We start from the raw sequence: 14,089 nt of genomic DNA on the forward strand, positions 1-14,089 counted from the left end.
CCATGCTGTATTGTTGCATGGAGGGTGATTGAATACCTTTTTGTGTTCTCAAGTTTGTTGTCTCCCAGTCCTCTATTCTCTGTAAGTATTTTCTCCACTGTCTGATAATTGTATGGACAATTATATAGTCTTATATGGTCTTTCCTTCTTGTTTTAGTGAGTATGGTTGTGATTGAGTAGATGGGTCAATTCCGTGGTGCTGTTGTGTTTGATAGTGTTTGATGTGTTGTAATATCTGTGCTTAATATAAAACTTTACTGCAGAATTCTCACTATTCAATGGTGTGCCAGGGGTCTGTGTCAGGAGATTCCGAACCTGTTTACTTTAGAATTGTGTTTAGTAGCAGCTGTGGTGCCTGGCCTAAAGGTGTCACATGGTTGTTGCCCAATACATTTCTCCTGCAAACTGGAAGAAGACTACAGCATCTTATATTAACAAAAGCGACCTTTACACAGATTGGTGAAATGTCGCTGTCAGTAAGGATTTCTAATTTATTTATCATAATAAACTTGAAAATGGATAATAAAACATTCGCAAAGTTAACTTAGGGTGGTTTACAGCATGCCTTTATGAAATTACAGAAATAAACTTGTTTGTTTAAGGTGTAATTTAATTACAGGCCTTCTGTCAAGAGCACTATTCCATTAAAAGAAGTTAGGGGTACATAAGGAATGGTTGCTCTGAAAGATAAGTAAAAGGAGCTTGATGGAACCAAATTTCTGTGAGCTTATTAAAGAACTGAAAAAGGATAGGGAATATCACATGTGGGGAGACAGTTATTCTGTTTAGGATGTGAAGGATACAGTAATGATTATTCACATGAAGGGAATTTGGGCATTGTTCCTACAAAAATGAGTGAGTGCCATGTATTGACAGTCGGATATATCCATGGAAGAGGGTAGGCATGTGAGTAAATGTTTTGAATGTGAAAGAGCAGAATAAACTCTAAAATAAAGTATGCCCCACCTCCCCTTCCCCCCCTATGTCCAATAAAATAACCCAGTATGCCATGAGAACACGTAGATTTTGGCATAGTTGGCTCTCTCTGAACCATCAATGATAGTAGGTGGTACATTTTGGAGATCATTTATATGTCTGTGAAGTGGCCAGAAGTATAGATAATTAATAGTGCTACAAATGATGTTGTTTTTTTAAAGGAAAGTACACCGTCACATTTGGCAATGGTTTTTAGATGAGATTAAAAAAATTAAGGATTATTTAATACATTTGAGCACTGAACACAAGGTGACTTTGATATATCTCCCTACTGAGAATGGACATATACAGGGGTTTAACTGTGCTACTAAGGGGATTATACAATGTATCATGTCAAGAGATTAGCGTTAGGAGAAGGAAGTTAAAAGAAATTCTGTGGTCTTTTCGAGTCACTACCACCCATGAGACAAAAGGATGAACTCCTTTCTGTATTGTGAGAGAAAAAGCTTAAGACAATTATACAAAATATTTTAAAAAATGAACAGGGGCAAAGGAAGTAAAAGATGGTGCGGGAAAGTGGGTCAGGATTAAGAAGAGCGTCAAAAAAACCAAAGGGAAATCAGGGTTCTAATAGCCTAAAAAGATTACTGATGTTTGTTTGCCATTGAGGAAAATGTAGTTACAGAAAGGTGTGGCACATGAGTTGAATGGCAGGTTGTAGAGAAGATGGAGAGGTAGATACAGTTCTTAAATAGTTTATGGATAAAAAGATAATGTGCGGAGGGGCTGTTGATGAATTGGTATTTGAGCGTAATCTCAATAGTAATAATTTTGAATATTTAAAATGAACAGTGATTAGCACAAAGGAGACATTTATGACATGTTTATTTTTCACTAGAGCTCATTACAGGAAAGACAGTTTTTCTGTGTGTTACTACTCACTTTGTGCTACTGCCTTTTTTAAATCTAATGTATGTACGAATTCTATGATTTGCAACAATTTACTCACTGATTTGGTGTGTTTAAATTTGCTCTACATTTCACTTTTATTCCTCATGTCTGCAACCATGCTCTTTCATATGATCAAGCATATGAACCGAGCATTAGAGCTGTTTATGGGATGGGTGATCTTGTTGCCATGTGTTATAAGGAATAAAATACATTCTTCAATATGTTAAAAGGATATTTATTGTTCAGCACCTGGGAATTCTTAGGAGCACTGCAGAGTGTGCATGCCATCCTGCATGTTGTTTTTCCTGATTGATAACGAATCCCTATTTCAGATTTTCACCAATCCTATCAGAGCAGAAGAGGGGTCCAGCTCGTACATCACTGGAGAAAATCTCATGGTGACTGATATTGACACGAGAAATGATGACATCAGAGTTAAAGTGAAGAAACGCCCCCTTCATGGTACTGTTGAAGCACATGGTGTTATTCTGCAAGAAGGAGATATGTTTACTCTTGGAGACCTGCAGACTTTTAAAGTTAGGTAAGGAAGCTATTTCAATTGTTTTCTGTAAAATTAAAAACTTGTATTTTTTTAAAATAAAATATGAAAAACCCTATTTATAAAACATGCTTGAACAGAAATATTCAGTATTTCATTATTTATGTGACTTATTAAGATTAGACTACAGTCACCATATTTACTAATCCCAGCCTGCTGAGCAGGACTATCTAACACCTTAATTCCAAATGCCGGTGCAGCAATTGCGGGGAAGGCAGTAAAATTTGTAGGGTTGGCGCAGCGTAACTTGCACTGACTTCACAGTTTATTTGGATTTTCAGGGAGGAGTTTTCTCCCTGCGTGTCATGGCCATTCATTTACTTCCCTGCTCAGAACTGTCATATTAAATCAAATTTAAATTTGTAGATTTATAAAGCGCGGCTTATCACCCATGAGGGTATCCAGGCGCTGTCCCTGGTCACAGGGAGATTAAGTGATTTGCCCAGAATCACAGGATGTTGAGCCAGTGCTGAGACTCAAACCCGGATCCCCTGCTCTGGAGTCAGCAGCTCTGGCCACTGCGCCACATCCTCTCCCCATAACTCACATGGCAGTCTTAAGCAGAGAACTGTGGTGATAGTCATCCTGCTTTAAATAGGATGGGCAATTGTTGCTGGGGCCTGACAGTTCTGTGGCATAGAGGCCACTAGGTCAAAGGTAAAAACCAGGAGAGCAAGCTGAGGATTTCCCAATACAAACCTGCCACTTACCCATCTCTACATGGGAAAGGGAATCCGTGGCCTTGACATGGCAGTAGAACATCCATTTATAGTGAATCTCCTGTTGTATAAACCCTAAATTATCCACATGGAGATTAACAGTGCTAAAAGTGGATGTGGAAACGTAATGCAAATGGTCACAAATTCAGTCAGAAATGTGGTACCCTGTTCAATTTTAGTTTAGGCAGCCAAATATTTTCTTGTTTAACTCTGTGTAATGGTCAGCTATCTTCTTATCATATCTCCAAACACTGATAAGACTGTATAGAGACTAAACTGCTAACGCATTATGGATTCTAACTGTAATATTTAATGAAAGATATGTTCGGGCCACACAAGGAAACCACTCCCTCAAGCTCTCAAAGAATGGAATAAAATGCCAGTGACTTCCCTGGGGCAACTGGCATCAAAAGTCACTTATCGAGGGGGCGTGGCTTGCGCGCCGCTTCAGCATGGCGGACTGCGCTTGAGCTCCGAGGCGAGTTCTCCCGTCGGGCTGATTTCTCCTTTCCCCGACTGCCCCTGTGAGCGGAAAAGGCAGCATTCAACAGCGGAATGTGAAGGGAGCTGATTTACGAGGTTTCCTGCTATCTTGGTCACCAGCTGCATGCTTTCTGCCTGACGCTCGTTTCCCTCACAGACGGCCGCCATTTCCTGCTCCTGACGCAGTTGACATTTCTCCTCAGGAATGCCGCTTGTGCTACAATGTTTCAGGTCGTGGTGGCTGCCGAGGGTGTTTCTTCTATGATGCCTGCCATTGGTAACATTTTTTCCTTTTTTCTGCTATTTTCTTGCTGCTTGGCTGGGAATTAAGGTGCCTACGCGCTATTTTTCTCTAAGCTCAGGTATCTCATTCAGGTGTGGGGGTTTTTTCTGCGAACTCCGTGCTGTGCCCTCCTGAATTATTTGTAGCTCTATCATTCTTTAGCTACCTGTCTGCCCTGCATATAAGTCAGCCGCTATTATCTTATTAGCGCCCATTGAGCTCAGTGTGCTATTTTTCTCATTTTGGACTGTAGTCTGCGCAGTTTTTGCTCTTCTCTTTCCTTCAAGTGGCTACATATTTTTTTCTTTGTGATTACTCCTTCATGGCTACAAGTATGGGCCGCTCCACGAGTAACAAAGACTCTAAAGAGGTTGGCACGTCACTGAAGAGACTTAAGTCTGTGTCTCCTACGCCTGAATCTGCTCAGACAGACACTACCTCCACGCTGGCCACCATTTTAATGCGCCTTAATGAGGTGCATGATATTGCACAGCCAACAAAAACTAATACGGATTTGCTGCAAGTGGAGGTGTCGGCTATCAGGAATGACTTTAAAGCCCTCTCTCTTCGTGTATCTGCCACGGAATCACGAATCAGTTCTGCAGAGGATGGTATGCAGAAACACTCCAGATCCATCAACCACATGGAGCGCTCAATGGCGGCATTGCGAAGAGATCTCACTGAGCAGGAAGATCGCAACCGTAGGTCTAACCTACGCATTTTTGGCCTGCCGGAAGATTCAGAGAAATCATCTATGATAGAGTTCTTATCTCAGTGGATTCCGGACACCTTACAAATCTCATTCCTCAGAGAATTTGAGATAGAAAGAGCACATCGTGTTCCAACGTTTCGGTCTAAATCGGCAACCCAGCCAAGAGCAGTTATTTTTAAGCCATTGCGACATCAGCATACTGAACAGATTCTCTCTCATATGCGCAAAGCTAAACAAGTCATCTGGAACGGTCAGCGAATCTCAATTTCTCAGGACTTTGCCAGAGATACGGTTATAAGGAGGAAGGGCTTCCTCAATCTTCGGAAGCGTCTTTCTGAAATGGACATTCCCTTTTCGTTTTCTGGTCCATCAAAGTTCCGCATTACTTATAAAGGTCGTTCAAGAATTTTCGATGAACCGGCCGATTTATCTACATTTCTGGACAACCAATTGGAGATAGAGATGGAGATTCAGAAAGCGACTTCGCAGTCTTCTGGTGCCTCGGGCACTTGATTTGTCTTTTTCTTTCGTTTGGTTGTACTCTTTTGCATGCCTGGGTCTCTCCTCTCTCATGTTCAGCTTATATGTTGTTATTGACTTCCAAGGTTGTTTGTTAGACTCTTTCTTTCTTCTGGTGTTCACACTGCTTCCTGTTCTCTCCTTTTGTTCCAGAGTAATACTCTTTAGCTTGCATCCTGCTTTTCTTGCTCTTATTTTCTGTCGTTGTTGAGTCCAAGCTATTTTTCTCTTTTCTAGACGCTTATCTCTTACTAGTTACCTTATTTTTTCTCATTTCTGTCTTTTTTCTGTCTTTCTCTTCTCTATCTATTTTACTATCTTTCTTCCTTTCTTTCCTCCATAGTTATATGTTCCGGTTTTTTCTCTACTTCAACTATATATTCTTCTCATATACAGATATAGTTTGTTCATTACTATATATTTAGGTTATGCATTTTTGTTTGCCATGCATTCATCTATTGTTCATGAGTTACCTCAGGCTTTTGTTTTTCTAATCAGTTTTCTCTGATAATAATAATTGGTATTACTATATCTATTGATATTAGACTAATAACTAAATGTAATTATACATTCTGCTTAGGTACATTATGCCTGTTCATGTTATCGCTATATGTCGATCTTAATTCCAAGGTTATTTGATAGACTTTTGCTGTTCTTTTGGACCCTTACTGCTTTCTGCTCTCTCCTTCTTTCCAAAGTCAGGCTATTCAGATTGTATTCTGCTCTTCTTGCTCTTACTTTCTGTCATTATTTATTTCAAGTCTCTTTTCTCTTTTCTCGACGTTTCTCTCTTACTAGCTACTTATTCTTTCTCATATCTGTCATTTTCTATCTTTTACTTTTTTATCCATGATATTGTCTTTCTTCCTTTATTTCCTACTTATTTGTAGGTTCCGATTTCTTCTACTTCAATTATATATTGTTATCATATACAGGTATAGTTTGTTCATTAGCTATGTTTTTACTTTTAGGATGTGCATATTGCGCGTTATACACTCATCTATTGTTCATGAGTTGCCTCTGATTTTTGTTTTTCTAATCAGTTTCTCTGCTAGTTTTACCTATTATTGCTATGTCTCTGATATTACATTGATGACTAAATGTGTCTATACAATTTGCTTAAGTTACGTTATGCCTACTCACATAGTTATGCAGCTTTGCGTTGCTAATTTTGTCTGTTACCAGTTCATATTTTACTGCTATCAGCTTGCTATTTTTTGGGGCTATTGTGATCAATTACTTTTCCTCACTGTACGGGACCCGTACTCGCCTTTTCCACGTTCTCCCTAGTATGATGTTGGTCTTTTTTAGGCCTCCCCTCCTGCTTCCTCTCTCCCTCCTTTCTCTTCTCTTTTCTTCTCTTCTTTCCTCCTCTTTCTCTTGGATCCCCCACATAGATTCTCCCTCCGTGGTTCCTAGGACTGAAGATTTGTTCCTTGTTTATGTAAGGTTGCTTCTCTTTCTGTCATCCATGTCATTTTTTTTTTTTTTGTTCTTCTGTTTTTCCATGCCGGGTTTAAATGTTTTATCCCTTAATGTTAAGGGATTGAATCATCCGGTGAAGAGGTCGAAAGTCTTAGATTACTGTAAATCTCTGTCTTCTGACCTAGTTCTTTTTCAAGAGACCAAGGTCTCTAACAGAGAGGCGTTGTTTTTGAAGAAGGAATGGGTTTCGGATGTTTGCTGTTCTGATGCCTCTGGTAAACGAAATGGGGTCATTACATTAGTTTAAAAAAATTCTGGTTTATCTATATTATCTTATGATCATGATTCTCAGGGTCGTTGGCTGTTGTCTAAGTTGTCGGATGGTCAACATGAACTGTATGTGATGAATATCTATGCGCCTAACGTTGATGATCCGGCCTTTTGGAAGTCGGTTACCAAAAAATTAAATTACACCCCGCACTCTGGCAATCTTATTGTAGGCGGAGATTTTAATTTACCAATGGACCCTCTTTTAGACAGGAACTCTGCATTTCAGTTTCGTCCTCCTAAATCTCACAAACAAATGCTTAACATGTGCTCCTTTACTCATCTTCAAGATTTATGGCGACTTCATAACCCTACTGGTAGTGATTTTTCTTTCTTCTCCTCGCCTCATTCTTCTTTCTCTCGTATTGACTATCTCCTGGTTCACTCTTCGCTTGTTTCGTCTTCCTCTTCTCCGCTTATACATCCTATTTTGATTTCCGATCATGCGGCGGTCACCTTTACACTGTCTTCCTTTGCCCCTAAAGGGCGCGGTCGTTCATGGAGATTAAATACCGAAGTTTTACAAGATGCTTCTCAGGTTGATGAATTTTCTAAAGCTATAGACATTTTTTTTCATGAGAATGAAGGCTCTGTCTCTTCCCCAGTCGTTCTATGGGACTCATTTAAATGCACTTTCCGTGGCCAAGTGATTAAGTGTATGTCCAAACGAAATTCGGATATTAAAAAGGAGCTTACAGATTTATCATCTCAAATTAAAACTCTGGAAGCCACCTTTAGACAATCTAAACATTCATCTTGTTTACAGCTAATAAAACAACTAAAATACAAATATAATACCATTGTTACTAAAAGAGCTCATATTGGAGTACAGGCACAGAAATCCAAGAAGTTGTTGTTAAAAAATCGTGCTGGGAAGATTTTGGCTGCTACCTTTAAGTTTCAGGATTTTTCTTTTAAGTCCTCACAAATCTCTTCTATTACTGACCACACAGGTTCTAAAAAATTTCAAACAGGGGAAATACTTGAAGTTTTTCGTGACTATTATGATAAACTGTACACTCCTTCTAATGTTTCCACTTTCGACCGGTGTCAGGCTTTTTTAACTTCGGTTCCGATTCAGTCGGTCTCTGATGATGATCGTACTTTTCTAAACAAGCCTATTTCCCCCGAAGAAATTATTTCCGCAATTAAAGCTACTCGTTCTGGCAAGGCTCCAGGCCCTGATGGTTATCCAATTTTATTTTATAAAACTTTTCTCTCTACGCTTGTTCCCAAATTACAATCTCTCTTTGACTCTTTTGTTAAGAATGGATCTGTTTCTGGTACGGCTGCTGAAGCTACTATAGTAGTGATCCCGAAAGAAGGGAAAGATCATTCGGATCCTAAAAACTTCCGTCCTATTTCTCTCCTTAACATGGAAGCTAAAATTTTTGCTAAAATTCTGGCCAAAAGATTAGAATCCTTTATCCCTCATCTTGTTCATCCCTCCCAAACTGGTTTTGTGAAAGGCCGTCTTGCGCGTGACAATATACGCACTTTTTGTCATGTTCTTGGTGCTGCCAAAAGATCTCAACTCCCTGCCGCGGCCTTGGCCCTTGATGCGGAAAAGGCCTTCGACAAGGTCTCTTGGCCATTTCTTCGTGCTGTTTTATGCGCGCACATTCTTGGTGACTCTTTCATTAATATGATAATGTCCTTATATTCTCAACCTAAAGCTAACATTAGAGTTAATGGTGCTACATCGTCGTTTTTTAATCTTCGTCAGGGCACTAGACAGGGGTGTCCTTTATCCCCACTTTTATTTTTACTATCTATTGACCCTCTTCTTCGACTGATTGAGTTACTCCCGGATATTAAAGGTTTTTGTTTCGGGCCTCACTGTATTAAAACTGCTGCGTACGCGGATGATGTTCTCATATTTTCTGATGATATTGCTTTGGCAATCCCTGCTCTTTCAAATATCATTTCCCTCTTTTCATCGGTTTCAGGGTATACCCTAAATAAAGATAAGACGGAAATGTTCCCTTTGAATGCCTATTGTTTCCCCTCTCATATTGGCTCAGCGGGCTTTAAGTGGCAATCTACACATCTGAAATACTTAGGGATTTATTTCTGTTCTACTCTCTATGCTACCACTGCCTATAATGAATCCCAGACTCTCCTTAAAGTCCGTCGTCTTTTGGATACATGGTCTCCGAAACATATTTCATGGTGGGGTCGCCTCCAGACTCTCAAAATGATGATCACACCGATTATTAATTTTGTTTCATCCATGCTTCCGGTTAAATTATCAGATTCCTTTTTTCGTGAAATCGATGGTCTGACTTCTAAATTTCTGTGGAATGACAAACGTGCTAGACTTGCCTACAAATTTTTGCGTCGTCCTTGCGTTATGGGGGGCTGCAATTTTCCTGATTGGGAAAAATACCAAACTGCCTTTCTGGCCTCTCAAGGAGCTTTATGGTTTTCTCCTCCATCTGTTCATGTTCCCTCTTGGTTGCTCATAGAACAAGAATTAGCATCCCCTTTGCCTACTGCTTCTTTTTGCACGACATCTAGTTTACATATCCTGTTTTCTCGGTCTATCATTATTGATACAATTGCTGCGGTCAGGAAAGTAGACAAGAAGGTGGCAATTCCTTTACACAAAACTAGGTGGTCATCTATCTGGCGAAATTCCAAAATTAAACTCAACATTACTCCCAACCTTATGGCCTACTGGGTAGATAAAGGGATCTCGCTTGTTAAGCATCTGTATGATGCTTCTGATCAACCATTACCTTTTTCCACCTTGGCTCAAAGACATTCTTTGACAAATCTTGATTTTTATACTTTTCTAAAAATTAAAGTGGCCCTTGCTAAAGTCCGTCTTCATCCTACTTCTTCTATCATCTCACTTTTTCATATTTGGATCAAATCTGGTCACGTCGCTTCTAAAATTTATAAATTTTTGTCATCTGCTTCTCTACCTGCACAGACGGTTGCGCAGCAAAAATGGTTACATCACTTTGATCCTGCTATTACAGATCATATCTCCTCGGAGACTTGGCAATTAATTGGTAAACTCTCTCTTCGTAATAAAATTGCACCATCTTTAATGCAATCTAAGTTTTTCTCTATCAATCTCCTTCATTGGACGCCTGTGCGTCTTCACTCGCTGAATCTTAAGGATGATAACCTATGCTGGAGTTGTGGTTTGTTGCCAGGCGATTTTCACCATATGTTCTTTGGTTGCTCGTTGCTTCAGCCTTTTTGGGACCTCATCCATAAACATCTCTCTCTTATTTTTGGTATTCAGTTCCAACTTTCTTTCCCTTTAATTTTATTGGGCCCACTGGCTGCCCCTATTCCTCTCCCATTGGATCCACTGGAATTACAATTGTTGGATCTTCTCCTCTCTATTGCTGTGAAAATCATTCTTATGGAATGGAAATCCTTCTCTTTGGTTTCCTATCATACATGGTGGGCCTGGGTTTCCTTTTTACGCAGTGCTCACACGTCGGTTGATCAAGCTCACTTCTCTCCTTCTATTTCTAGTGGGGTTTGGAAAGCTTTGGATGATTATATGGAGTTGTCCTCAAAAGGGTTGGTTCCTCAGTTTCCTTTTGATATGTCTGTCTAGGTGTTGTCTTATAATTTTCTTGGTTGGTTAGTCCTGTGGGAATCCTTCCTCTTTTTCTTCCCTTTTCTTCTTCTTTCTCTTCTCTTTCCTGTCCTCTACTCCCTTTCACCCTTCTATTGCTTTCTCTCTTCTTTCCTCTTTTCTTTTATGCTATTTCCTCCCTTGTCCCCATCCCCATATTTGATAGTGATACGTTTGTTTAGTTCCTGGCTAGTAGCTTTTCCCTAATTGGATCCTATACTGTATAACTGGCTACTTTTAATTGTATATGCATTTACATGGATTATTTCTCAAGCTTAGCCCCTGATTGTATAGTTCTCTTACATTAATGTATCACTTGAATTGTATTCTGATCCTTCTACTATATATCACTTCTTTATCAATAAAATTTTCTCGAAATCAAAAAAAAAGTCACTTATCGAGCTGCACCAGAAGACAAATGGCGGCATACTGCAATACTGAATATACACAGTGGCGGCGGCTGCGTAACAGTGGTGGGTCACCGAGGTGGGAATTAAAAGATTACATACTTGCCGGCTGCCGCCTCCATCCTCTTCTATTCCTGTCAACTACTGGCAGTGCACAGGCTCCCAGAATACTCTCAGCCAATCATGACACGGTTGTCATGCTGGTAATACTACTACGAGCATGAGAGAAGTGCTGGAATTGGTCGGAGCGGCTGGGTTTGGGCCTCAGACAGGGCCTGGGAGCAAGTGTCTGTTCTCCACCCGCCTGTGAAACACAGCCTTTTTTTGGAGAAATGGTAAGTGCACATGTCGGTATGGCTGTTGTAAGACGGCTGGCCACATTGACATGCGTACTTATGGTGCCCACCACTTCTCCTCCCCGCTCTGTCAGGATAGCCCAACCCCGACCTAGACTGTCCTAGTGCTGAAAAATAAAATGATAATAACATTGTTTTTGTTATCATTTTATTTTTCTTGTTTGCACTGCTCCGCTTTAATGGAGGAGCTGCCGCTGAATATACAACGTTCACCCTCTGCTTTATAGCAGACAAAGTGGTACACTTAGGGCATAGTCAAACTGATACCTCACCTTGAACCTGATCATCATCTAAAAATGAATCTAAACTAACAGCATGCATTTTTCAATAACCTTCTCCGTGAAGGGATGGTTCACCCTTGGTTTATAGTTGTTGCTCTCCATAAGGCCAAGATAAGTCATCCTAACAATCAAAATTGCATGCCACGCGAACAACAAATCTGTAAAATAATTGTACTGTAACCAGGCAATGACATTACCAGATTACTTCAAAAGACTGCAAACTGGCACTGTTTTAAAGCCGAACAGCCAGCTTTACTTTGTCCAATCAAGACACGAGGTGGTTAAGAGATCGATCAATGAAATGAGAGGCTAGTCTTTTAATGGGCCAGGAAGTCGGGAGTCAGCCATCCATATTCCCTTGTTGGGGTCATCCATATGGTTCCCCTTGACTAACATAACTTAGTTAGACTTTTTAAATATTTCTATTTGTAATTGTTCAAAAAGTAGTTGAATTCTCAGTTTGTTACGTGCTGTTGCTACCGAACACAGCGATACAACCAATCTGATAAAGACGAAACAATTTAGTAATCCTGTCACGCAATATTAATGAACGATGTTCATAATTGCATTCAAAGGTACCAGCATGATGATTCAGAAACATATGAAGATGCAGTTATATTTACTGTAACAGATGGATTCAACGCTGCAGATGGAGTGTTAAGAGTGCAGGTAATGAAAAACGTGAGCTAGACTTTAATTAGAACATAAAAAATGTATCAGTAAATACACAAGTACTTTAATGTATTTTATATATTTGCATTCATGAAAAGAATATTTCAAACTTTAAAAGTTTAAATTACTAAAGGATGTCTGTCCGTCTTTTCATGCAGCTCTCTGTTGACGAGATCTATCTATCTATCTATCTATCTATCTATCTATCTATCTATCTATCTATCTATCTATCTATCTATCTATCTATCTATCTATCTATCTGTCTGTCTGTCTGTCTGTCTGTCTGTCTGTCTGTCTGTCTGTCTGTCTGTCTGTCTGTCTGTCTGTCTGTCTGTCTATCTATCTATCTATCTATCTATCTATCTGCCTGTCTGTGCATTTATCTATCCAGCTCTCTATCATTCCTCCACAACCTCATTTTTTGTGCACTTTAGTTGTCAGGCAATCACCTCTCATATTTTTCTTCTCAATGTCATGTGTATACTCTCTTTGTCATGCGATGGTGAGGCTGCAGCAGAGGATGAGGCATGCAGTGCTTAATTTGTGAAAGGCAGTGCCGGTGCCTAAACTGTGCTCTCCTATCGCGCTGATATCTGATTTCTGACGGTTTTGCCGTCTTTTTCTTTCCCCTCCTTTCCAATTGTGTTTTCCTTCTCCTTCACTCAGTAAATATCTGATAGAGGAAAATAAGTGTGGGTCCCCCAAAATAAGCACTGGCATATCGATTGTAGCCATTTACTGCAAGCAAGGATGGCATGCAGATGTTAACTCTATAAATGTGAAATTCCCTCGCTCTGATTAGAATCGACAGTGGAGCAGAATTCACAGTGGAAGAACCATTGCAAAATTTTGTGGCTACCACCGTGCCAAAGCAGCAGTTCCTGTGAAATCAGAACAACCTAACAGTAAGCTGTATGAAACAAGCATTGGCATAGCCAATAGGTTTCGCCTTTGGGACCTTATAAGTGTTTAGCCATGCAACAGCTGATGTTGCACAAAGGATATTGTGCTGCATAACTAAATACTTATAAGGTCCCAAAGGCGAGACCTATTGGCTATGCCAATGCTTGTTTAACAGCGGTAGTGGCACATAAAATATTGCACTGGTATTATCAAAGTAAAATACAATCTTGCAGAGAAGAGATGAATATAGAAGTAAAATTAAGGTCAGAAAGTTGCAAACAAATGACTAAAGAGAAAAAAGGCAACCAAAGAAATACGCACACCTCATGCAGAAGATTTGACGAAAAAATAGAGGGTTATAGGGCAATCTAGTAAGGTAGCTGGGTTTGTCACCTTTATGGACGTCTTTACCTCAGCCTACTGACATTTTAGAAGTTCAGGCATCATCTAGACATTCCAAAATCCAGTTCACCACATCCACAGAGGAACCTTTCATTGCTCAGTGATGTAAGTCTTTACAGATGCAATCACAGTGTCAAACCCCTGAGGGGCCAGCTTAACCTTTCAATCAATCAATCAATCAATCAATCATATCATTTGTAAAGCGCACTACTCACCCGTGAGGGTCTCAAGGCGCTGGGGTGGGGAATGCTGCTACTGCTCGAAAAGCCAGGTCTTGAGGAGTTTTCTGAAGGTCAGCAGGTCTTGGGTCTGCCGTAGGTGGATGGGGAGGGTGTTCCAGGTCTTGGCGGCGAACGATCTGCCGCCTGAGGTCGCTCTTCAGAAGCGGGGGACTGTAGCGAGGGCGAGGTCGACGGAGCGGAGCTGGCGGGTGGGGATGTAGAAGCTGAGTTGTCTGTTGAGGTACGTTGGTCCGGTGTTGTGGAGTGCCTTGTGTGCGTGGGTGAGGAGCTTGAAGGTTATCCTCTTGTTGACCGGGAGCTAGTGCAGG

The 14,089-nt window shown here is 40.3% G+C and overlaps 1 protein-coding gene across 1 annotated transcript in view; it reads left to right on the forward strand.

The window, feature by feature from the left end:
* LOC144798715 (FRAS1-related extracellular matrix protein 1-like) overlaps positions 1–14,089 on the forward strand; it is a 1,110,445-nt gene that overhangs the window by 329,387 nt on the left and 766,969 nt on the right. Inside the window, exons 14-15 of the mRNA XM_078669731.1 lie at positions 2,220–2,428; positions 12,138–12,231. Coding sequence (XP_078525857.1) covers positions 2,220–2,428; positions 12,138–12,231 — 303 coding nt within the window. The remainder of the gene's footprint in view (positions 1–2,219; positions 2,429–12,137; positions 12,232–14,089) is intronic.

This window comes from Lissotriton helveticus, chromosome 1_2 (assembly GCF_964261635.1).
Source record: "Lissotriton helveticus chromosome 1_2, aLisHel1.1, whole genome shotgun sequence".
Taxonomy (NCBI): domain Eukaryota; kingdom Metazoa; phylum Chordata; class Amphibia; order Caudata; family Salamandridae; genus Lissotriton; species Lissotriton helveticus.